The following is a 24,783-nucleotide window of genomic DNA, read 5'->3' as shown; positions in this document are numbered from 1 at the left end:
TGGCTGGACCAGCATTTATTGCCCATCCCTGAGTAGCTGGACCAGCATTTATTGCCCATCCCTGAGTGGCTGGACCAGCATTTATTGCCCATCCCTGAGTGGCTGGACCAGCATTTATTGCCCATCCCTGAGTGGCTGGACCAGCATTTATTGTCCATCCCTGAGTGGCTGGACCAGCATTTATTGCCCATCCCTGAGTGGCTGGACCAGCATTTATTGCCCATCCCTGAGTGGCTGGACCAGCATTTATTGCCCATCCCTGAGTGGCTGGACCAGCATTTATTGCCCATCCCTGAGTGGCTGGACCAGCATTTATTGCCCATCCCTGAGTGGCTGGACCAGCATTTATTGCCCATCCCTGAGTGGCTGGACCAGCATTTATTGTCCATCCCTGAGTGGCTGGACCAGCATTTATTGCCCATCCCTGAGTGGCTGGACCAGCATTTATTGCCCATCCCTGAGTGGCTGGACCAGCATTTATTGCCCATCCCTGAGTAGCTGGACCAGCATTTATTGCCCATCCCTGAGTGGCTGGACCAGCATTTATTGCCCATCCCTGAGTGGCTGGACCAGCATTTATTGCCCATCCCTGAGTGGCTGGACCAGCATTTATTGCCCATCCCTGAGTGGCTGGACCAGCATTTATTGCCCATCCCTGAGTGGCTGGACCAGCATTTATTGCCCATCCCTGAGTGGCTGGACCAGCATTTATTGCCCATCCCTGAGTGGCTGGACCAGCATTTATTGCCCGTCCCTGAGTGGCTGGACCAGCATTTATTGCCCATCCCTGAGTGGCTGGACCAGCATTTATTGCCCATCCCTGAGAGCATTTTTCTCCACTCTCTGCGGATGGGCTGTCGCGCTAAAGCTGATGTAAACAGTAAGGGACAGAGATCCAACATTAGGGACTTCTCGGGCGGGATTTTCCGATCCCTCGCCGGGCCGGAGAATCGCTGAGGGGCGGAGTGAATCCCGACCCCGCCGGCTGCCGAATTCTCCGGCGCCAGGGTTTTGGCGGCGTCAGGAATTGCGCTGCGCCGGTCGGCGGCTGCCGGCAGCGCCCCCCCCCCCCCCCCGGCGATTCTCTGGCCCGAGCGGCCACCGGTTTAGGCTGGTCCAGCTGCCGTAAATTAGACCTGGTACTTAGCGGCGGGACCTGGCTCTGCGGGCGGTCTCCGGGGTCCTCGGGGGGGGGGGGGGGGGGGGGGGGGTGTCACGGGGGGATCTGGGCCCAGGGGGTGCCCCCACGGTGGCCAGGCCTGTGCCGTGGGGGCACTCTTTCCCTCCGCACCGGCTGCTGTGGACCTCCGCCATGGCCGGTGCGGAGACGAACCTCCCTGCACATGCGCTGGGATGACGCCAGCACACGCTGGCGCTCCACGCATGCGCCAACTCGCGCCAGCCGGTGGAGGCCCTTCGGCGCCGGTTGACGTGGCGCCAAGCCCCTTCGGCCTAGCCCCTGAAGGTGCCGAGGATTCCGCACCTTCGGGGCGGCCCGACGCCGAAGTGGTTCACGCCACTCCTTGGCACCGGGACCCCCCGCCCGATGGGTAGAGGAGAATCCCACCCCTTATTCCTCACCTTTCAGGCACGAGGATTGTTCGGGGGGTCCCCACTCGGCCTATAATGGATGTAGAGCCTAACTTCGAGGCCATAGAATTTCCAACCAAGGCAGGTTGAAGACAAGTTGTGATAACTGGTTTTAGACATACCTTCCGAAATAGTTTTTTCAGATCATCCAACTGAGAATAGAAAGGAGCTAGCAGGCGAGGTTCCTGGAAAGATCCGTCTGTGCTCTGAATTAGAAATTTATAACGCTGGAATATTCTACTTGGATCACTCCAGAATACATTCTTCTGATGGTAGAATTTTCCAGTGCAGAACGAATCACTGCTTCAAAAGAGAGTTGAACATTTATTTCAAATTGCCTGACAGTTTCATGTAACTAAATTTTCTGGTATTTTCTTGCCCCTGCTAACTGCTTCCCACAAAGTAGGCCCTTGGGTAAATGCCCTTGAAACAGTCCCTTCCACAATTCCCGGATATCTTCAACAACTTCGCAGCTAATGAAGTACTATTGCCAAGTAACAACAAAGAACAAAGAAAAGTACAGCACAGGAACAGGCCCTTCGGCCCTCCAAGCCCGTGCCGACCATGCTGCCCGTCTAAACTAAAATCTTCTACACTTACTGGGTCCGTATTCCAAGAACAAATACAGAGGATAATATCTGCACTAGTACCCCCACACAATCAGCAATAAGATGATGATCAGAGAATCAGTTTTTATTGATATTCTTGGAGAGATTGGAGAGGAACGGTTGAGGACTCTGGGTCTGTACTCGGAGTTTGGAAGGATGAGGGGGGGATCTTATTGAAACTTACAGGATACTGCGAGGCCTGGATAGAGTGGATGTGGAGAGGATGTTTCCACTTGTAGGAAAAACTAGAAGCAGAGGACACAATCTCAGACTGAAGGGATGATCCATTAAAACAGAGATAAGGAGGAATTTCTTCAGCCAGAGGGTGGTGAATCTGTGGAACTCTTTGCCGCTGATGGCTGCAGAGGCCAAATCACTGAGTGTCTTTAAAACAGAGATAGGTAGGTTTTTGATCATTAAGGGGATCAGGGGTTATGGGGAGAAGGCAGGAGAATGGGGATGAGAAAAATGTCAGCCATGATTGAATAGCGGAGCGGACTCGATGGGCTGAGTGGCCTAATTCTGTTCCGATGTCTTATGGTGTTACTGAGGAGAGTTCCCCAACACTTTATCCAAATAGTGTGATGGGATCTCTCACAGTGGGAAGGGCCATAGCTTAACATCTCATTTGAAAGACAGTCCCTCAGTAATCTACTGAGTGTCAGCATAGGCTTTGTGCTCAATCTTCTGGAGGGAGACTTAAGCCAACAATTTTCCAACTCAATCAGACATCGTCACAGGCAGCCCCTTCAACAGAAAGCACATAAGAGGAGTAAAGGTGTGAGTGACCTGCTCACCAATTTGCCACCCCAATTGGCAAATTTGTCAATGATCCCAAGGCTCTTGTTCTAACCTCCCCCCAGCCACCTGGGAGCCACCGTGCTGCCTCCATCAGCAATTCGAACATTACATAGAACATAGAACAGTACAGCACAGAACAGGCCCTTCGGCCCTCTATGTTGTGCCGAGCAATGATCGCCCTACTTAAACCCACGTAACCCGTATACCCGTAACCCAACAATCCCCCCATTAACCTTACACTACGGGCAATTTAGCATGGCCAATCCACCTAACCCGCACATCTTTGGACTGTGGGAGGAAACCGGAGCACCCGGAGGAAACCCACGCACACACAGGGAGGACGTGCAGACTCCACACGGACAGTGACCCAGCCGGGAATCGAACCTGGGACCCTGGAGCTGTGAAGCATTGATGCTAACCACCATGCTACCGTGAGGCCCCTCTTTCCCCATTCCTATCTCACCGACAGTTTTAATAACCCACATGTGAAAACTGAGAGCGTTGCAGATACCTGGTGGGTACGAACACAGCTGGGAAATGCTTAAACAATTCCTGCAGCTGACTTTGATTGCAGTTCATAGCCAGATACGTGTAGACCCTGTGAATGTGGTCTGCATATGTGCAAAAGTCTGCACCTTCCAAATCGCCAGATTCACTTGGGGGTGTCTTCACACACCACGATTTGAAGTGGTCAATCATCTCGTCCACAGATATGGAGGGCTTAATACCTGAGAGAAGTAAGAGAAAACCACACATGATCCACAGGACATATAGCGTCAGTTTCTCGATGAAGGTTACAAATGTTTGTTTCGAGCAGAAGAGCGTAATTTTTACATTTAATATCACAACAAAACACTTTTCAGGTCAAATTAAAATACGGAAAATGTTCGAAATACTCCGCAGGTCTGGGAGCCTCTGTCAGGAGCGAAACAGAGTTATTGCTTCAGGTCTGTGAACTTGGTCAAACCTGCAATGTTCACTCTGTTTCTTTAGCCACAGACGCTGCCAATCCCACTGAGAATTTTGCAAATCTTCCATTGTATTCCAGATTTCCAGCATCCACGGCGTCGTGAGGCAGCAGTGCTAACCACTGCGCCGTTGTGATGTCTTTCAAATCCCAGTTCCAGCACAGTACTGAGGTAGTGCTGCATCGTCAAAGATCTTGCTGCAGGTATACACTTAAACCATTTATATTACACGGGTCTATGGACCATAGAGGACCAAATGGGAACAGATAACCATTATTTCTAATTGGTGCAATATCATTTTGAAGAAAGGTGGTTTGTAGGTTTGAAGAACATTGTCTGCTCAATTGGTCCCAGAATTAAAAAGATGCCTGACTTGGTGATGAATGTTACTCTACTTGAAATTATATTTTTCAATCCAATGATTTCATTTGGGATTTTGGAAAGAATCACAGCAATAACCGTTCTGTTGCAATATCAATTTAGGAGCCCCATTCCGTTAACACCATAACTCCTGTTTTATCTTTCCCAGCTCTCTCGAAGATGCTGGTCAATGGAAAAGTCGGTTTACATTAACACTGCAATGAAAGGGCCGCACGGTGGCGCAGTGGTTAGCATTGCTGCCTTATGGCGCTGAGGACTCGGGTTCGATCCTGGCCCCGGGTCACTGTCCATGTGGAGTTTGCACATTCTCCCCGTGTCTGCGTGGGTCTTACCCCCACAACCCAAAGATGTGCAAGGTAGGTGGATTGAACACGCTAAATTGCCCCTTAACTGGAAAAAAATGAATCGGTTACACTAAATTTATAAAAACAAACACTGCAATGAAGTTACTGTGAAATCCCCCAGTTGCCAAACTCCGGCGCCTGTTTGGGTACACAGGGGGAGAATTCAGAATGTCCAATTCACCTAACAAGCACGTCTTTCTGGACTTGTGGGAGGAAACCGGAGCACCCGGAGGAAACCCACGCAGACACGGGGAGAATGCACAGACAGTGACTCAAGCCGGAACTTGAACGTGGAACCCTGGAGTTGTTGAGCAACAGTGCCAATCACCGTGTCGCCCTCATTTTCTATCTGTAGGATCACAAGGGCGGTAAAGCTGTGTCTCCAGCCAAGGTCTCTTCCCTAACACAGGGCAGGAATTGTGCGTGGCAATGGCGTCTGCATGGGTCAGTTACGCGCTAATCAATCAGGAGAGCTCAACCACAACACATTTCCAGTCTGTTCAAGGACCAATGTGAGGTTTTCCAGTTGCACTTACCGACAAAAGCAGCAAAAGTACTCTTCTCAAGAAGATCACAACATACGTAGCTGACACGGTTAGCTAATAGTGACAGTAAATCTTTCGATCTCAGGTACACCTTATTAGGGCACAAGTAAGATTTGCAGAATCCTTGACCATCCCCAGCTGGGCTATTAGTTGGCAACCACGATAAAGTTGTAAGATAAATTGCGAATGAAGAACTAATGTCACTCTTTAGCGCATTGTCCTGGCTGTCGAAGACTTTAGCTGTGCAATACTGAGATAATCTGCATCTGGAATAAAGAATTAAAATAAATTGTTTTGAGTATTGAAAATGTTTCATTGTTCAAGCCTGCCTCCTCCAGCTCCCCAACATTATTGTACTTGCTCCGTGGGATTTATCATCAAACGGGCAGATGAGGCAAACATTAAATATCATAGATGCATTTGAGGGGAAGTGCATGAGGAAGGTAGGAGTGGAAGGTTAGAATCATAGAATCCCTACAGTGCAGGAGGCCGCCATTCGGCCCATCGGGTCAGCACCGACCCTCCGAAAGAGAACGCCATTGAGGCCCACTCCCCCGCCCTAGCCCTGTGACCCCCACCTAACCTGCACATCTTTGGACTGGGGGAGGAAACCGGAGCACCCGGAGGAAAGCCACGCAGACACGGGGAGAACTGCAGACTCCGCACAGACAGCCATCCAAGGCTGGAATTGAACCCGGGTCCCTGGCACTGTGGGGAAGCAGTGCTAGCCACTGTGCCACCCTTGATTGAAGATATTCGATGAAGAGAGCCGGGAGGAGACTCGTGCGGAGTCACTGGCACAGACCAGTTGGGCGAAATGGCCTCTTTCTGTGCCCTGGACTTGACAATATGATATATAATCTGAGTGAATGGGCAAACTATCTCTGATTTCTGACCGAAATACAACCCCGGATCTCAGCAGTCTGACATACAAGGCTTGTGACTTTCTATAAGATCAGGAAGAACAGTTTTCAATGTTGGTGATTCGACATTGCAGTAACGCACTGGTTTTATCAAGGCCTACGGAGAATGGTTTCCTGAAGCGGTGGAACACAATTTGATCTGCAATTCTGCGCGCCCCTCAACTGGAAACAGGTTGTTTGCTTAACACCCTCCAATCGTGTGTGGCAGAGAAGGTGGGGGAGGGGGAGGGAAAAGGGAGGAGGGAAATAGGAGATAATGGAGAGGACAAACAATCTAACTTGTGACATAAATATCAAGTGGTATTTGCAGTCAACTTACCCAGAGTCCCAGTTTCCGTCAAGATGTTTCAATAGGTTAACCCTCTGCTTATGTTTCATCTGATCAGACAGATCCTCTGTGGTTAAGAGACAGTGCAGTTCTTCACAGACATAATCTTCCACAACGTACATGTTATCTGCTGTGGTAGGCCAAAACTCACAGACAGATTTCCACGGGCCGGATGCCTAAAAACATATTTTTTAAAATCACATCAAGCTTGAAGTTTATAAAAACCATTAACGTGACCCAGCTTTAGCCCACACAGGGTAGGAGTGTGGATGGGCAACAGGCAACTCAACAGACACCTTCATACAGGCAATACTGCCAATGGGGCCATTTCATCCTGGAGTTAAATGGTGACCTTTGGTGACTCTGATATTTACATATCTGCATATTCGAGCAGGCAAATCCCCCAAAATAGAACAACCCAATTATCTCCCTCTCAATATTATTGAGCTGACAACTGTACGGATACTGGGGTTTACTGTGCGCCAGAATGGCTCCATGCTCACCTTTTCAACCTTCAAAGTGCGCGGTCAGCAGTGTAATGGAATATTCAGCACTTAGACAGGTGCATCTCAACATCAAAAAGCTCAATGTTTTTCAGGAGAAAGCACTCCGCTTGATTATTGCTCCAACATTCAACTACGGTACCCACCCTTATCACAAGCTGCACATTGGCTACATTATATTATTACAATCCTTGACCAGACCGTGGTCGGGAATACTGGACACAGACCACAATATTTTATTTTCATTTTGTAATAATAATACATAATCTTTATTAGTGCCACAAGTAGGCTTACATTAACACTGCAATGAAGTTACTGTGAAAACCCCCTAGTCGCCACATTCCGGCACCTGTTCGGGCACACAGAGGGAGAATTCAGCAGTCTCAGAGAATTGAACTTGCGAAGTTGCCCTTGTTCTGCATCACAAAGCAGCTGTCTAGCCCACTGAGCTAAACCAGTCCACCTTAAAGACTGTGATGAAAGGATATCTCGCTCCAGGAGTGATTTCACCCAAAATAGGGATATGTTTCATCAAAACAAACTTTATCGTTAACAGAGTATTAAAATATATATATATTTAATTTAGAGTACCCAATTCATTTTTTCCAATTAAGGGGCAATTTAGCATGGCCAATCCACCTATCTTGCACATCTTTGGGTTGTGGGGGCGAAACCCCTGCAAACACGGGGGGGAATGTGCAAACTCCACATGGACAGTGACCCAGAGCCGGGATCGAACCTGGGACCTCGGTGCCGTGAGGCAACAGGGCTAACCCACTGCGTCACCGTGCTGCCTCGTATTAAAATATCTTTAACATTGCACAAGAAAATACTTACAATTACCCCTTAAACATTGCTAATCAACACAGTGACACAATAGCCCTTAACTGCTGATTTATTTCCACTCAAACAACACCATCTCAGATCTCAATCCACTTTCAAATACAGTTAACACTCAGGCATACTTGCTGTGCAGAGATGTCTGGATATTCTAAGTTGGGAAAGAGAGATCTTTTGACACTACTTTAAGGAAAGAGATCTGACCCTGTCAGAACAATGCATAATCTCTAACTGACGTCTTCACAAACTGTCTTCATAGCTTGACTTCCATCTCCATAACCAAAACTAGATCAAAATGCCTGGTTCTCTAGCTCCTCCCATTAATTACAACATCTTACCAAACTGAAATGCAATATCTCTAATTAGCTCTACAGGGACTCCCCCTTAATCCAAACCAAACTACATTAGCCCAAGCTTTTACAATGCCTTAATTGCACCTCTGGCACCCCAAACCTTTCAAACCAGGATGTTTTAAAAACATGACAGCAGCAGTCGCACACACACATTAACCCAGGCTCTAAACCCTTACTGCATCAAATATAATACTATATCTGAAGTTCCTACTTTCATCACAATACACTATTTACAGGATTCACTGCAACTATTTCTAAAGCGTTTCCTGACATCTCCCAGTAGTTACTACCTACAAAACCACGGGGACCCCAATGCCTCCAAGTAACAGGCAGCATTCTGACATGGACATGTACACACCTTCCTTCAGCGACTGGGAAAGATCAGAGGGTTTCCGGACTAATATCATGGAAACTCCGTCATTCAACAGAGCTGCCTGCTTCTTGGGGACTGGGCAGTAAATTGAGTACTGGATGCAACTAATTGGGGTTTGGATTAACTTGGCACGAGGCCAATCGTAACACCTCACGCTTCTTTTGCTACATTTCACCACCCTCGCCCGGGTGCATCATTCATTAACTCTACTCTGGGTGTGGACAGGAGGGAGAAGATTATTTACAGAACATCTTGGTTAACGATGGTGCCATGCAGGATCTGTCCTCTGAGAGAATTACCTTTTTTTTTATAAATGTTTTTATTCAGTTTTCGTACTGAGAGAATTACCTGATAGCAATAAGGAAAAGGAATGCCCACACCACCCCTCCCGCTTCTTATTCCAGAGATGTTGAGCCCCCCCACCCGCCCACCCCATCAATAATTAAAACGCTACAGACAGGGGATTGAGCCCGAGGCCTGAACGCCACCGGTCAGTGGCTTTATCGACAAGGTCATCAAGAGAGCTGATTGAATATTGCAAAGAAAACACCTACAAGGCATTGGTAAGACTGCACCCAGAGCATTGTGCACAGTTTTGGTCCCCTTCTTTGAGGAAAGATGTAGTGATGCAGCAGTTCACAGGAGGTTCACTAGGTTGATTCCAGAGATGAGGGGTTTGTCGTATGAAGAGAGATTGAACAGTTTCGGCCTCTCTAGAGTTTAGAAGAATGAGGGGAGATCTAACTGAGGTATTCAAGACGCTAAAAGGTCTGGATAAAGTAGACATGGAGCGGATGCTTCCTCTTGTGGGGCATTCTGGGACTAATCTTAGAATAAGAGGTGGCAAATTTAAAACAGATTTGAGGAAAAGCTACATCTCCCAGATGGTTGTGAATCTGTGGAATTCGCTACCCCAGAGCACGGTGGATGCTGGGACAGTGAGTAAATTTAAGGAGGAGATAAGACAGATTTTTAATTGGTAATGGGTTGAAGGGTTGTGAAGAATGGGCAGGATGGTAGAGTTGAGGCCAAGATGGGATCAGCCACGATCACATTGAGGGTGTTAGGCTCAGGAAGCTAAATTGCCAACTCCCGCTCCTGGGACATGTGTTCTAGGGAGGAGATGCTCTGGCTGATTTCACAATCCAGCTCTTGGCCTGTAACATTGTCGGTAACAGATGAGGGACATATAAGGCATGATAGAATGGCAGAGCCGACTCAATGGGCCGAATGACCTAATTCTGCTCTGATACCTTATGAATTTATGAACAAGAGCAGCCCATTGGCCTGGGTGAGACGAAGCAAGGTGTGAGGGCTGTCACAGAGTGCTTGGGCTGAATGGCTGGCCTCTGTGCTGTAAATACTGTGATGCACCAGGTATTAAATTTGGTTAAATTACACCAGTTAAATGAGAAGAAGATTTGTTTAACTAACCAGCTCTTCTTTGGTGAAAGTACATTTCCTCTTTTGAAAAATAAACAGGTCCCGTATGCCAAGGGAATGGAAAAATGTCCTCCACCCGTCCGAATCATTGTCTGTCCCCAGGTAGCAGGAATCCAGAAGCACCCAGTCTACACCTGAATGTGAAAGAAAACATTTGCAACTCAGCAGGGACACACCCAAGAGTTTTCCATTAACTTGTTAACTTGCCACCCAACTACACTCTACAAGATAAACCAATAACACCTCATTGGAACTCCCCTATAAACGGCCAGAGAGCACGGCCAGTTTTGTACCAGCAAGTCCCTCACATCGTTCGTTACCAATAATTTTTAAAAATAAATTTAGAGCACCCAATTCATTTTTTCCAATTAAGGGGCAATTTAACATGGCCAATCCACCTACCCTGCACATCTTTGGGTTGTGGGGGTGAGACCCACACAAACACGGGGAGAATGTGCAAACTCCACACGGACAGTGACCCAGGGCCGGGATCGAACCTGGGACATCGGCGCCGTGAGACTGCAGTGCTAACCACTGCGCCACCGTGCTGCCCACTCGTTACCAATAATAAGAAGGCACCAAACTGGGAAGAGGGGAGAAAATAGTTCTACCGCTTTGCACTTGATCAGGCTGACACCAGAGTAGATTTTAGACTGGACAGTATGACCATAGAAGGAGAGGGAAGTTTACAGATTGTATCAAAATCTCATTCAAAATCCATCCAGTGCTAAACCCTGTTACTCTAACTCACTGCTAACCAGTCACAGAAATCAGAATTGTTCTTATTACCCTACAGCTGGCTGCTCAGAATCAGCCAATGTGCATCTGGTATTTATTGTGCTGTAACGTGTCCCAATATCAAATATTTATTCTGCCCCCCTCTCCCCCTCATATTGCTTTTTTTTTTTACCTGGAAGATCGATTGGTAAATCGGTGATATTCTTGTAGTCGCATGAAAAGTTGACATTGACATGTAACGGGCAGACAAAGCCTTTGTTGGTGAGGACCGGAATGTAAGGTCTAAACTTCTGTAGCTCGCTATCCTGACAGTGCATCTTGAGGAAGATGCTGTAACTGACCACGACACCTTGTGACTTCTCCTGAAAAGAGACAATGGTTGTGAGGGAGGAAAAAAACACACAGAAAATGAACAGACACCACCCCAATGCAAATATATAACGTTGGAGGTCAAATTCAACAACTGTTACCACCAATGTTTCCAATGGAATACAACAACTTGTATTTAACAGAACCTTTAAGATAATAACACATCCCATGGTGCTGCGCAGAGGGAAATCTGACACTGAGCCACATGAGGAGGTAATAGGTTTGATTTAAGGGGTGTTTTAATGGAGGAAAGGGAGATAGCACGGCACAGAGATTTAGCGAGAGAATTCAACAGCTTCGCGCCCAGACAGCTGAGCAATTAAAATCAGGCATGCTTAAACAGTCAGAATTAGATGACACAAATATACCAGGGTTTTTTAGAACTGGGGAGATTACAGAGATAGGAGGGAGCCAGGCCAGAGAGGGGTTTGAAAACATGACAGAGAAGCCAGCAGGGCAGCACAGTGGCACAGTGGTTAGCACTGCTGCCTCACGGCACTGAGGTCCCAGGTTCGATCCCGGCTCTGGGTCACTGTCCGTGTGGAGTTTGCACATTCTCCCCGTGTCTGCGTGGGTTTCGCCCCCACAACCCAAAGACGTGCAGGGTAGGTGGATTGGCCACGCTAAATTGAAGAAAAATGAATTGGGTACTGTAAATTTAAAAAAAAGAGAAGGTCAGTGTTTTGATGGAAGTTATGACATGGTCAGGAAAGATTTGGATAATCTCAAGTTTAAAGATAATAATATTAATAATAATCTTTATTATTGTCACAAGTAGGCTTACATTAACACGGCAGTGAAGTTGCTGTGAAAAGCCCCTAGTCGCCACATTCCGGCGCCTGTTCAGATACACAGAGGGAGAATTCAGAATGTCCGATTCACCTAACAGCACGTCGTTCGGGACTTGTGGGAGGAAACCGGAGCGCCCGGAGGAAACCCACACAGACACGGGGAGAACGTGCAGACTCCGCACAGACCCAAGCCGGGAATCGAACCCGGGACTCTAGCGTTGTGAAGCAACGGTGCTAACCACTGTGCTACCGTGCCGCCCCCTGTGCCACCCCCTGTGCTACCGTGCCGCCCCTGTGCTACCGTGCCGCCCCTGTGCTACCGTGCCACCCCCTGTGCTACCGTGCCGCCCCCTGTGCCACCCCCTGTGCTACCGTGCCGCCCCTGTGCTACCGTGCCACCCCCTGTGCTACCGTGCCGTCCCCTGTGCTACCGTGCCACCCCCTGTGCTACCGTGCCACCCCCTGTGCTACCGTGCCACCCCCCTGTGCTACCGTGCCGCCCCCTGTGCCACCGTGCCACCTCCTGTGCTACCGTGCCACCCAGGATAGATTGTGACAGGCTGACCAAGGATTGTGTTTGGAGGCTCAAGTCTTGCGGTAACAACGGCACAATTAGGGTTTCAGCAACAGAGGAGCTCAGGCAGGGGAGATGAAGGGTGATGTTATGCAGTTGGAAATGGACGGTATTGGTGACAGGGTGGATATCAGGTGGACAGCACACCCCGGGGTCAATCATGACACGGAGGCTACAGACAGTCTGGTTCAGCCAGTAAGGCGGATGGAATGGTTGGTGAGGGAGTGGAGAATGTGGTGGTTAGTGAAGACACTGACTTCAATCTTTCCGATACTTGGCTGAAGGAAATTGCTTATCCATTTAAGGACGTAAAGGGAAATGCTGAAGGAACGCTCTTCACTTAAAGTACACCCGACACACATTAGCTATTGACACTCGCTGACAGGTTGTTCCAGGTCTTCAGAAGACAGACTACTGTCTGACGAAAGGAAAACCGATGACACGGTCTATTTCTGCTCTCATTCTGCACACCCTCAACGTATTGATTAAAGAAAGAGACGTAGAGGGCAGAGAGGTTTAGGGAGGAGATACCAGAGCTCAGAGACTAAGCAGCTCTGGTCACTGCCAGCAATGGTGGAGGGATTGAAAGCGGAGATAATCAAACAGCCAGAATTGGAGGGCCACAAACTGAGAGTTGCGGGTCTGGAGGAGGTTATAGAGAAAGGGAGGGGTGACGCCAATGTGGGATAGCCCACTTGGACAGGTATCAAAAAGTTTTGTTGAGCTTAAGTTTACGATGGGTGAAAGTTGCGGGGCTGGCTAGGAGTGCACTTAAATATCCAAGACTAGGGGCAATAAAGACATAGATGAGGATTTCAACAGCAAATGAGCTCTGGCAGGGTGGAGTTGGGTCATGTTATAGATTTGGAACTGGGCAGTCTTAGTCCTGAGATGGGATGTGGTCAGAATCCTATCCTGTCCTCATTTAAGACACAAGAACAAAATTAAAAGGCAAAATACCGCGGATGCTGGGAAATAAAAACAGGAAATGCTGGAACACCTCGGCAGGTTCTGTCACTGTTTGTGGAGAGAGAAACAAAGTTAACTGTTCGAGTCAGTATGTCTCTGCTTTGGAGCTTTAAGACTCAGAGCAGTCAGGTTCAGCTTCAGAGAGTTGCCAGGGAGAGGGATTGAGTTTGTGGTTGGGCAGAATGGCAACGACTTCAGGTTTAACCAATATTTGGCAGAGAAACTTCCTGCTCATCCAGTCCAGGATGTTGAACGAGACACCTGACAAAACGAGACAGTGGAGGGATCGAGAGAGTCGCGAGGTACAGCTGGGTGTTCATAGATCATAGAATTTACAGTGCAGGAGGCCATTCAGCCCATCGAATCTGCACCGACCCGTGGAAACCTACGCCTCCATTCCATTCCCGTAACCCCACCTAACCTTTTGGATACGAAGGGGCAATTTAGCACGGCCAGTCCACCTAACCTGCACAACTTTGGACTGTGGGAGGAAAGCGGAGCACCCGGAGGAAACCCATGCAGACAATGGGAGAACGTGCTAACTCTAAACAGTCACCCGAGGCTGGAATTGAACCCAGCTCCCTGGAGCTGTGAGGCAGCAGTGCTAACCACTGTGCCACCGGTTTATCGGCTTGCACGTGGAATCTGATAGTATGCTTTTGGATGATGTTGCCATGGGGCAGCATCTAGATGAGAAATAATAGGGAATAAACTACAAATTCTTGGCTTATCCTGAGGTATTGTCCTGGGCAGCACGGTAGCACAAGTGGATAGAACTGTGGCTTCACAGCGCCAGGGTCCCAGGTTCGATTCCCCGCTGGGTCACTGTCTGTGCGGAGTCTGCACGTTCTCCCCGTGTCTGCGTGGGCTTCCTCCGGGTGCTCCGGTTTCCTGCCACAGTCCAAAGACGTGCAGGTTAGGTGGATTGGCCGTGATCAATTGCCCTTAGTGACCAAAAAGGTTCGGAGGGGTTATTGGGTTACGGGGATAGGGTGGAAGTGAGGCTTAAGTGGGTCGGTGCAGACTCAATGGGCTGAATGGCCTCCTTCTGCACTGTATGTTCTATGTATTGGTAAAGGAGACTCAAGAGTAACCACTGCTGCCTATGACTGGATAGATCAGGGTGGAACTGAACAAGTGCGGTCTCACTGAGCTGGACAATAGAGAAGAGGCATCGAAGGAGAATGGTGTGTCAAAGGCTATAGACAGACCGAGAACAACACAAATGGATAGTTTACCATGGTCACAATCAGGTAAGATGTCATTTGCCACTTGGATAAGAGCAGTTTCCGTACTGTGGCAGAGCAGAAACGTACACTCAGGATCTGGGAAAGATGGGCAAGGACAGTGGAGTGGCAGTTTGTACAGACACAGGGTGATGTTTGAGGAAAGACAACTGATAAGAATATCATTTAACATGAGGCCAATAAGGGTGTGGTGATATGAGTGGGAGCACTGCCATTGGTGCAGAGCATGGGTTTCCCATTGGCTCTGGCTGGTCATGTGCCTCTCGTCCGATTGGCTGGGAATAGTCATGTGACTGCTCACCAATTGGTCGAGAGGCAAGTAGACCCCGCCTCCGAGGTGGGGTATAAGTTCCCAGAGTTCCCGGCGGTCGGCCTTACTCTGTAGTTGACCACCGGGCTAACAACTAGCTGATTAAAGCCACAGTTCGGATCCTAATCGTGTCTAGAGTCCAATTGATGGTACATCAAAGGGTAGTTGAGGGACCAAGAATTCAATGGGAATAGGGCTGAGGACGTAGGAGGTGGGTCTCATGAAGAAGGTGAATTTGGAGAGGGTGTGGGGGCAGATGGGAGAGGAACGGGAAACCGATGCAAGTTGAGGGCTGGGCAGAGGGGATTGTGAGAGGATGTCTAACCTGCCGGGCTCGGGAAAAGGAGATGGTCTCAATCTCTGCTCTAATGAAGGCCACATGCTGCTTGCACTTGTGTTGGATGTGAGGGTGGAGGTGTGTAGGTGGGACTGGTTTAAAATGGGGTTGGTCGAAGAGGGGGTGGGGAGGGATGTGATTTAAGAAGTCGGGGGTGGTCAAATAGGTGGGGAGGGATCTTTTAAGAAGTAGAGAAAAGCTGGGAATATTATGAGTTTGTGATCCCTATTGTTAAATGACATCTTTTGAAGAAAGATTCAAGTTGCAAATTTGGCGTCACTAAGTTCAAAGGTGAAAGTACAGCTTGCACAACAGTCACCTTGTACTAAACGTGCCAAGGCACCTTGTACTAACTGTGCCAAGGCACCTTGCACTAAACGTGCCAAGACACCTTGCACTAACCGTGCCAAGGCACCTTGTACTAACTGTGCCAAGGCACCTTGCACTAAACGTGCCAAGACACCTTGTACTAAACGTGCCAAGACACCTTGCACCAACCGTGCCAAGACACCTTGCACTAACCGTGCCAAGACATCTTGCACTAACCGTGCCAAGGCACCTTGTACTAACCGTGCCAAGGCACCTTGTACTAAACGTGCCAAGACACCTTGTACTAACCGTGCCAAGACATCTTGCACTAACCGTGCCAAGACATCTTGCACTAACTGTGCCAAGACACCTTGTACTAACCGTGCCAAGACACCTTGTACTAAACGTGCCAAGACACCTTGCACTAAACGTGCCAAGACACCTTGCACCAACCGTGCCAAGACACCTTGCACTAACCGTGCCAAGACATCTTGCACTAAACGTGCCAAGACACCTTGCACTAAACGTGCCAAGACACCTTGCACTAAACGTGCCAAGACACCTTGCACCAACCGTGCCAAGACACCTTGCACTAACCGTGCCAAGACATCTTGCACTAACCGTGCCAAGGCACCTTGTACTAACCGTGCCAAGGCACCTTGTACTAAACGTGCCAAGACACCTTGTACTAACCGTGCCAAGACATCTTGCACTAACCGTGCCAAGACATCTTGCACTAACTGTGCCAAGACACCTTGTACTAACCGTGCCAAGACACCTTGTACTAAACGTGCCAAGACACCTTGTACTAACCGTGCCAAGACACCTTGCACTAACCGTGCCAAGACACCTTGTACTAACCGTGCCAAGACACCTTGTACTAAACGTGCCAAGGCACCTTGTACTAACCGTGCCAAGACACCTTGCACTAACCGTGCCAAGACATCTTGCACTAACCGTGCCAAGACACCTTGTACTAACCGTGCCAAGACATCTTGCACTAACTGTGCCAGTCTTAAATTTAAAGCTTACCTTCCATTTCTGCTCCTTCAAGGTGGGTAAAATGTACTCAAACATGACTTTGTCTGGTTGAAGGTAATAAACATTCATCTTTTCAAGAAGCTTGCGAACCTGAGAGTTGCCCAGATTGTCGAGACAGGTAAGCACACTGGGGTGGATCGTCTTTAGATCGCAATAGAGATCCTGAATACCTATTTAGAAAAATGGAATTATGAACATGATCACATTTTAAAAAAGAAATTCCACTTCATCTGTCTGAAATGGGTGACCCCCTGACTCTGAGATTCTGCCCTCTGGTCCTAGACTCTCCCACAAGGGGAAACATCCTCTCAGCATCGACCCTGTCAAACCCCCTGAGAATCCGATATATCTCAATAAGGTCGCCTCTCATTCTTCTAAACTCCACTGAGTACAGATCCAACCCACTCCACCTCTCCTCATTAGAAAATCCCTCCATAGCCAGGATCAACCGAGTGAACCTTCTCTGGACAGCCTCCAATGTCAGTATATCTTTCCTCAGATAAGGGAAATAAAACTGTTCACAGTATCACAGGTGTGGTCGAACTAGTGCTTTGTATAGTTTCAGCAAGACGTCCCATTTTTATACTCCATTGGGCAGCACGGTAGCATAGTGGATAGCACAATTGCTTCACAGCTCCAGGGTCCCAGGTTCGATTCCCGGCTTGGGTCACTGTCTGTGCGGAGTCTGAACATCCTCCCCGTGTGCGCGTGGGTTTCCTCCGGGTGCTCCGGTTTCCTCCCACAGTCCAAAGATGTGCAGGTTAGGTGGATTGGCCATGATAAATTGCCCTTTGTGTCCAAAATTGCCCTTAGTGTTGGGTGGGGTTACTGGGTTATGGGGATAGGGTGGAGGTGTTGACCTTGGGTAGGGTGCTCTTTCCAAGAGCCGGTGCAGACTCGATGGGCCGAATGGCCTCCTTCTGCACTGTAAATTCTATGATAATCCCCTCTGAAATAAAGGCCAACGTTCCACTTAGAATCATAGAATCCCTACAGTGCAGGAGGCCATTTGGCCCAGTGAGTCTGCACTGACCCTCTGAAAGAGCAGCCCACCCAGGCACCCCCCCCCCGGTAATCCCACCTAACCTTTTGGTTACTAATGGCCAATCCACCTAGCCCGTACATCTTTACCTTCCCTATTACCCGCTGAACGTGCATGCTAGCTTTTTATGATTTATTCACGAGGACCCCCAGATCCCTCTGAGCTGCAGCTTTCTGCAATCTCTCTCCATTTAAATAACATTCAGCTCCTTTGTTCTCCCTACCAAAGTGCAGAACTTCACACTTTCCCACATTATATTCCTTCTGCCACATTTTTGCCGACTTACCTAACCTGTCCATATCCCTCTGTAGACCCTTAGTCTCATCCTCGCCACTTGCCTTCCGTTCTATTTTTGTGACCATTGCTTAATGGGAGAGGAGACAGGGAAATTGCAGATGGCACAGAGCAATCACTTTACAACACTGCTCTCTACAATAAACACCGCACTCGGCCACGTCTTCACATTACATTTTGTAAATGGGTTAGACACAAACCATCCTTACCCTGCACGGGGTTTACAAACTGCTGATTCTCTCCATCGTAAAGCGGGAAAAATACGGCTTGATCGTTCAGTGACACCATGCTCCCATCAGCAAGAGGAATGATCGGAACCGATTTCAAATCTTCCAGGAGATGTTCCGTATTTCCATACTCTTGATCGAGGCTGCGATAATTACAGACCAGTAGTTTCGCAATCTTCTTCATGTAATCATCTGATCAAAAACATTTTTTGTTACAGGCTTTATTAAGGGACTGAAGTAAAATCACCGAGCCAGGGTTTTCAAATGCCCACCCTCCAAAAAAACCCATCTTGCTTCAACCACCACCGCAGAAGACAATAGCACCCCCCTTTCTGAGCCACCTCTAAACTTTATCCTTCTTCCACTTGGTATTTCACAGAACTTTAAAACTGGGGAGCCCTTTGGGCCCAATTGACCTCCTTTTCCTCAAAATGATAGCACCATCAGCTAACCACATTTACATTTCCACATACCTCTCACCCTGACCATCCAAACTCTTCCACTATGGAGGAGAATGCGGAACATGGTGACGGATTAGACCGGGGGGGAGTGAATGTGAAAGCAACGGGAAACACTGATATTTCTTTGAAAACCCAGTCAAGGTGACACGTAGCCCTCCTGGTGTCCCAAGTATTTTTAAAAATCTTGCCATGTGCTGTTATAAAATTCTACAAGTTGCAATAGCGAACTATGGTCAAACAACTTCAGCCCACCCAAGATCATCAAAGATGATAAAAGTGCTACACCTTGGGTGGAATTTATTTATTTATTTTCTTGCAGGAAACTTAAGAGACAAGCAGACGCCCCCCCCCCCCCCCCCCCCCCCCCCCGGCCAGCTGCTGACCAGTTACCAAACCTCAGCCATGGGGGAAGTGGGAGGGGGGGTGAGAGAGAGAAGAGAGACTCTTCAACTGATTTTTTCAAAACCCGGTCCTTTTGGAGAGTGGTCTGGAGTATCCTCAAACACTTCCCCTTGTTGAACTAAAAGCAGCTTGGAAACATCACTAATTTCCCCCCAGTCTGTTATTTGCGACTGTTAAACATGGTGTGGCCTGTCTTGGAGGCACAACTACTTGGATAACGTGTAAAAACCCATCGTAGCTCAATAGAAAGGAGATTCGTACCGTTGAATTCGGGATTGGTCTCTCCAACCTCCTTGGCAATGGCTTTGGTGATCGCAATGATATCAGAGCTGCTGAGTTCGTGTATACCTAGTGCAGAGACCAGTGCAGGATTGAGCGCAGACTGAAGCTCTGGGTTCAGGTAAGCCAGATTCAGGTGCTTCTGGAGACGCTCTGGGGTGATCACTTCCTGGACCAACATATCATGTGTTATAGCAGTCTGGGTAGGTAATCGGTATTCAGTCCTGCCGTCTGCAACAACAAAGATTGAGACAAGATTAATGTAAACCATTGGAAATGGCCCCCCAAACCCTGTAATAGTGTGTCATGCAATTGCTGGTATCGGTTTGCCAGTGGGGTCTTGTAACTTCCCATCAAGCTGTGGGAATCCATCTTGGATTTACCATCTGGTTCTCTGAGGCAGTATAATTGTCTCCTCCCCCCCCACCTCTGGTCAAAGCACAAAGACGGTCATGAGCACCCGCTATAGGAAGAGGGGGTGGGGGTGGCGTGTCTGCAGACTTGTATTCTACAGCAATGCTGTACCTTCAGTAACAGTACTTTTTTAAATTATAAATTTAGGGTACCCAATTCATTTATTCCAATTAAGGGGCAATTTAGCGTGGTCAATCCACCTACCCTGCACATCTTTGGGTTGTGGGGGCGAAACCCACGCAAACACGGGGAGAATGTGCAAACTCCACACGGACAGTGACCCAGAGCCAGGATCGAACCTGGGACCTCGGCGCTGTGAGGCATCAGGGTAAACCCACTGCGCCACCGTGCTGCCATATCCCAGTGATCTAAGGCAGAAGAGAGGGAGCGAAAATGAGGAAGGAGGGAAAGAGAAAGGGAAAAATAACCTATAAAGAGTGAGAGACTGTTTTTGTTATGTTCAAAGTGCACCATGAACTGGGTAGCTTGTTCTGCCTTTGTCCAGCTTCCAGGACTCCATCGACCCCGAAACCAATCATTCAAGCGAGAAGGATTTTCTAGAAAGTAACAATCCCGCAGCAAGGCGTTTTCATCTTTCAAGCAAGTGCATTTATTCCAAATGTGCCACTTTTAATCCATTTTAGTTAGACCACGAGGAACTTTTATACAAATTCATTATAAACTCTTCAATCACACTGGCTCCGTGGCGGGTCGTCACGGGATAAGGTGGCAGAAAATAATTTGGGTGTTACGAGTACAAACAGACTAAATGCATGCATAAAGAAGTTGTCCCACCTTTATCTGCTACTGTGGGTAAACAGTTCTTTGCTTTAAGGAGCTGAATAATCTGCCCAGCAACAGGTTGGAAGAAATCCAAGATCTCATCTGGTAATGGGATAAACTGCAGGAAATGGCACAAGCCTTGTAGTCCTTTGAAACCCGGATGGTTCTGTTTAGAACATTAAAAAAAAAACACGTGTAACCATACAGGAACCAATTTGTATTATCAATGCAAATAAATAATACCGTGGGCAAAGATTTATACAATATACTTAAACACAAACCAAGAAAATACCAGCCATTTCAAAATATATATGAACAAACTCCACACAGCATCTTCCCTGTAGTCTCAGGGCAGGTCCATAAACGTTTGCAGAATCTTCAAGTCAAACCCATCTATATTTGAAGCCCCCCTCCTCACTTTCACTTGAAGGCCAATGCTGCCCAGTTTGAGTTTCCCATTACCACCTCACCCTGCACAGAAAGTCTCAAACTATACACCGTCAATTATTTTTTACCACAAACCCACAAATCAACACAAAGCCAATTCATTGTCTGTGAAGCACTTTGGGGCCAAGTGCACCAGGACATACTCATTTGTTCTTTCCTGAAGAAGTTAACAGCTTTTCAACTTTGGTTCAATTAAAAAGGAATTGTTACATCTGGGCTAATCATGATGAGTGACTTGCAAAATTGCCCTAAACCAGGGGCAAGATTAACCCCTGTGATCCAGGTATCATCTTTGTAAACTTATTTGCTCTCGCACTCCCCCCCCCTCTCCCCCCCCCCCCCCCCCCCCCCCCCCCCGCCCCCAGGCCAAAATAACTGTCCTACGGTGTGGGTGCCCAGAACTGTTCACAGTGAGGTTGGGGGTCTAACCAGGGTTTTATATAACTGCAGCATAACCCTTGTGTCTTTATATTCTAATCTTCTGGATGTAAAGGCTAGCATTTCATGACCCTTTTTGATTATTTTCTGCACTTCTTTGTGGTATTTAAAGGATCTATGCACTTGAACCCCCCCCCCCCCAGTCTCTCTGGACATCCATTGTACTTCACCCTTCCTGGGCATCCACACCGTAGGACAGTTATTTCACCCTTCCCATTTACAAAGTACTCTGCTTGATCCTTTTTTAGTCCAAATTGGATAACCTTGCACTTGCTTACGTTGAATTCCATCTTCTACAATTTTGCCCATTCACCTACTCTGTAAATATCTCCTTGCAATTTTATACTATCATCCAGACTGTCTATAATGCCACCTAACTTTGTATCATCAACAAATTTGGATATATGACTTTCTATGCCATCGTCCAAGTCATTAATGAATAATTGAGACCCCAACACAGATTCCTGTGATGCGCCACGAATGATCCCCTGTCAATTAGAATAATTACCCATTATCCCCACGCTCTGTCGCCTGCCACTCAACCAATTGCCCAACCATGTCAATAATTTGCCCTCAACTCCGTGGGATTCCACCTTAATTAACAGTCTCTTATGTGGAACTTTATCAAATGCCTTCTGGAAGTCCGTGTAAATAACATCCATTGACATTCCCCTGTCCACCACCTTAGTCACCTCTTCAAAAAAATTCAATAAGATTAGTCAGGCATGACCTTCCCTTCACGAATCCATGCCATCTCTTCCCGATTGACCAGAATTTGGAGGTGTTCAGTTGCCCCAGCCCTGAATTTAGACTCCCGCAATTTCCCCACCACAGATGTTAGGTCGGCACAGGCTTGGAGGGCCGAAGGGCCTGTTCCTGTGCTGTATTGTTTATTTGTCTGTAATTTCCTGGTTTCATCCTTCTTAAAAAGTGGAGTGACATGTGCAATTTTCCCATCCAGAGGGACAACTCCTGAATCTAGAGAACTCTGCAAGATTATAGTTAGGGCATCTACAATGTGCTCCCCTACTTCCTTTAAACACCCTCGGATGGAAACCATCAGATCCTGGGAATCTGTCACTCTTTAGTGCCATTCATTTCCTAGTTACTGATGCTGTGCTTATGTTAATTGTATTAAGTCCCTGTCCTCTTATCGACTATTAAATGTTTCGGGACTTCCAGCAAGTTCTCCTCCTCTTGAACTGTAAACACTGAGGCAAAGTAATTGTTCAACATGTCTGTCATTTCCCCATTTTCACTGACAATATTTCCATTTTCAGCTTTTTCTGGGCCTACATTGCTCTTCATCGCCTACTTTCCCTTTTCATAACTATAACATTTTATATTGATTTTGATGACCATCGCAAATTTCCTTTCATAATCCCTTTTTATTGCTCTTCTGCTGCTTTGTGACCCCTTGCTGGTCTTGTACCTATCCCATTTGTCCAGATCTATGCACTTTTGCCAGCCCTTTCTTTTAGTTTTATGCTGTCCCTAACCTCTTTAGTCGTCCATGGCTGTTCATTTTGTGAAGTGGATCAGGGTCAACACGGTAGCACAGTGGTTAGCACTGTGGCTTCACAGCGCCAGGGTCCCAGGTTTGATTCCCCGCTGGGTCACTGTCTGTGTGGAGTCTGCACGTTCTCCCCGTGTGTGCGCGGGTTTCCCCCGGGTGCTCCGGTTTCCTCCCACAGTCCAAAGACGTGCAGGTTAGGTGGATTGGCCATGCTAAATTACCCTTAGTATCCAAAAAGATTAGGAGGGGTTATTGGTTTATGGGGATCGGGTGGAAGTGAGGGCTTAAGTGGGTCGGTGCAGACTTGATGGGCCGAATGGCCTCCGTCTGCACTGTATGTTCTGTTTTCCTCTCAGGCGTATATATTTGCTCCGTATCTTGCTAAATGTTTCTTTAAATATTCCCTACTGACCTTCAGTTTTTTGACCCATTAACAGATCTTCCCAGTTTACCATGGACAGTCTCTGCCTAATCCCGTTAAAGTCAGTCTTACCCACGTCCAAGATTCTTGTATCTGAATCGTACTTTTCACTTTCAAACACCACACTGAATTCCATCACATTGTGATCACTATTTGATAAATGTTCGCGGACAGTTCGGCCGCTAATTAAATTTGGCTCATTGCAAGAGTGTCTGGACACTCTAGGGGTGGTTGTACAAGTTCCCATGGCCCTGTTTTGAAGAGCAGCGGGATTCCTGGCCAATATTTATCCCCCACCCAATCTCACTAATACAAGATTATCTCATGCCTGTGAATTTGCACATTGCCAACTTCCAAAGAATATTCCATTCGTTCGAAACAGCTTTGGGACATCTTGAATTGATGGAGAGGCAGAGAAATACAACAGTTATTTTCTTACTCTCTTGGCCTTTATGAATACAACTCCGCTGATATAGCACAAGCTCTTCAGAGCACTTACAGATGGCGGAGGCAATCAGCTGTGGCTTGATTCTAATCAAATACCAGCGATTCGTACTTTTCTCCTTCATTATTTTTATTTTTAATTAATTTAGAGTACCCAATTCTTTTTTATCCAATTAAGGGGCAATTTAGCGTGGCCAATCCACCTACCCTGCACATAGAACATAGAACAGTACAGCACAGAACAGGCCCTTCGGTCCTCAATGTTGTGCCGAGCCATGATCACCCTACTCAAACCCACGTATCCACCCTATACCCGTAACCCAACAACCCCCCCCTTAACCTTACTTTTTTATTAGGACACTACGGGCAATTTAGCATGGCCAATCCACCTAACCCGCACACTTTGGGTTGTGGGGGCGAAACCCACACAGACACGGGGAGAATGTGCAAACTCCACACGGACACTGACCTAGGGCAGGGATTGAATCGGTGATAACCACTGTGCCACCATGCCCCCCCCCCCCCCCCGTTTCATTTTAATAACTACACCCCCCGATTCCCAGCTTCAGCAACATTCTAATTGCAATAACTACTTTGTTTGAAAAGAGTTGTGGAATTACATTGAATTTATCCATGACTTCGAAAAATAGCTGTGGGATTTCAGAACGTAGCCACTGATTCCACGGACTGTCCCGGTCAATATCTTCACGGGAGGAAGGAATATCAAAATCACCTGTAGTAAAGGGAGAGAAAAATAGGCCAAGTTAGACTGAATTGTCCATTACAAAACTGGGAATGAAAGGAGACCTTTACAATTCCAAGCAGAGGAAAGTTGGTGAAGCTCGTCTAACTGCACTTCACCACTCTGAAAGCACTTAAATAATCAGGTGTAATGTTCCCTGGAAACTAATTCTCCCCTCATCAACACGA

General features: G+C 47.5%; 1 protein-coding gene across 1 annotated transcript in view; it reads right to left on the bottom strand.

Annotated features, from left to right (window-relative positions):
* The window catches only part of wu:fj29h11 (protein NO VEIN), a 79,501-nt gene that overhangs the window by 25,344 nt on the left and 29,374 nt on the right, over positions 1–24,783 (bottom strand). Inside the window, exons 13-23 of the mRNA XM_038777867.1 lie at positions 24,474–24,586; positions 20,600–20,753; positions 19,373–19,621; positions 18,231–18,440; positions 16,677–16,855; positions 10,911–11,100; positions 9,992–10,134; positions 6,480–6,664; positions 5,229–5,503; positions 3,511–3,727; positions 1,713–1,893 (exon numbers count right to left, since the gene is read on the bottom strand). Coding sequence (XP_038633795.1) covers positions 1,713–1,893; positions 3,511–3,727; positions 5,229–5,503; positions 6,480–6,664; positions 9,992–10,134; positions 10,911–11,100; positions 16,677–16,855; positions 18,231–18,440; positions 19,373–19,621; positions 20,600–20,753; positions 24,474–24,586 — 2,096 coding nt within the window. The remainder of the gene's footprint in view (positions 1–1,712; positions 1,894–3,510; positions 3,728–5,228; positions 5,504–6,479; positions 6,665–9,991; positions 10,135–10,910; positions 11,101–16,676; positions 16,856–18,230; positions 18,441–19,372; positions 19,622–20,599; positions 20,754–24,473; positions 24,587–24,783) is intronic.

This window comes from Scyliorhinus canicula, chromosome 18, assembly GCF_902713615.1.
Source record: "Scyliorhinus canicula chromosome 18, sScyCan1.1, whole genome shotgun sequence".
NCBI classification, from domain to species: domain Eukaryota; kingdom Metazoa; phylum Chordata; class Chondrichthyes; order Carcharhiniformes; family Scyliorhinidae; genus Scyliorhinus; species Scyliorhinus canicula.
Note: the sequence above shows the minus strand (reverse complement) of the source record. Positions and strands in the feature narration are given on the sequence as shown.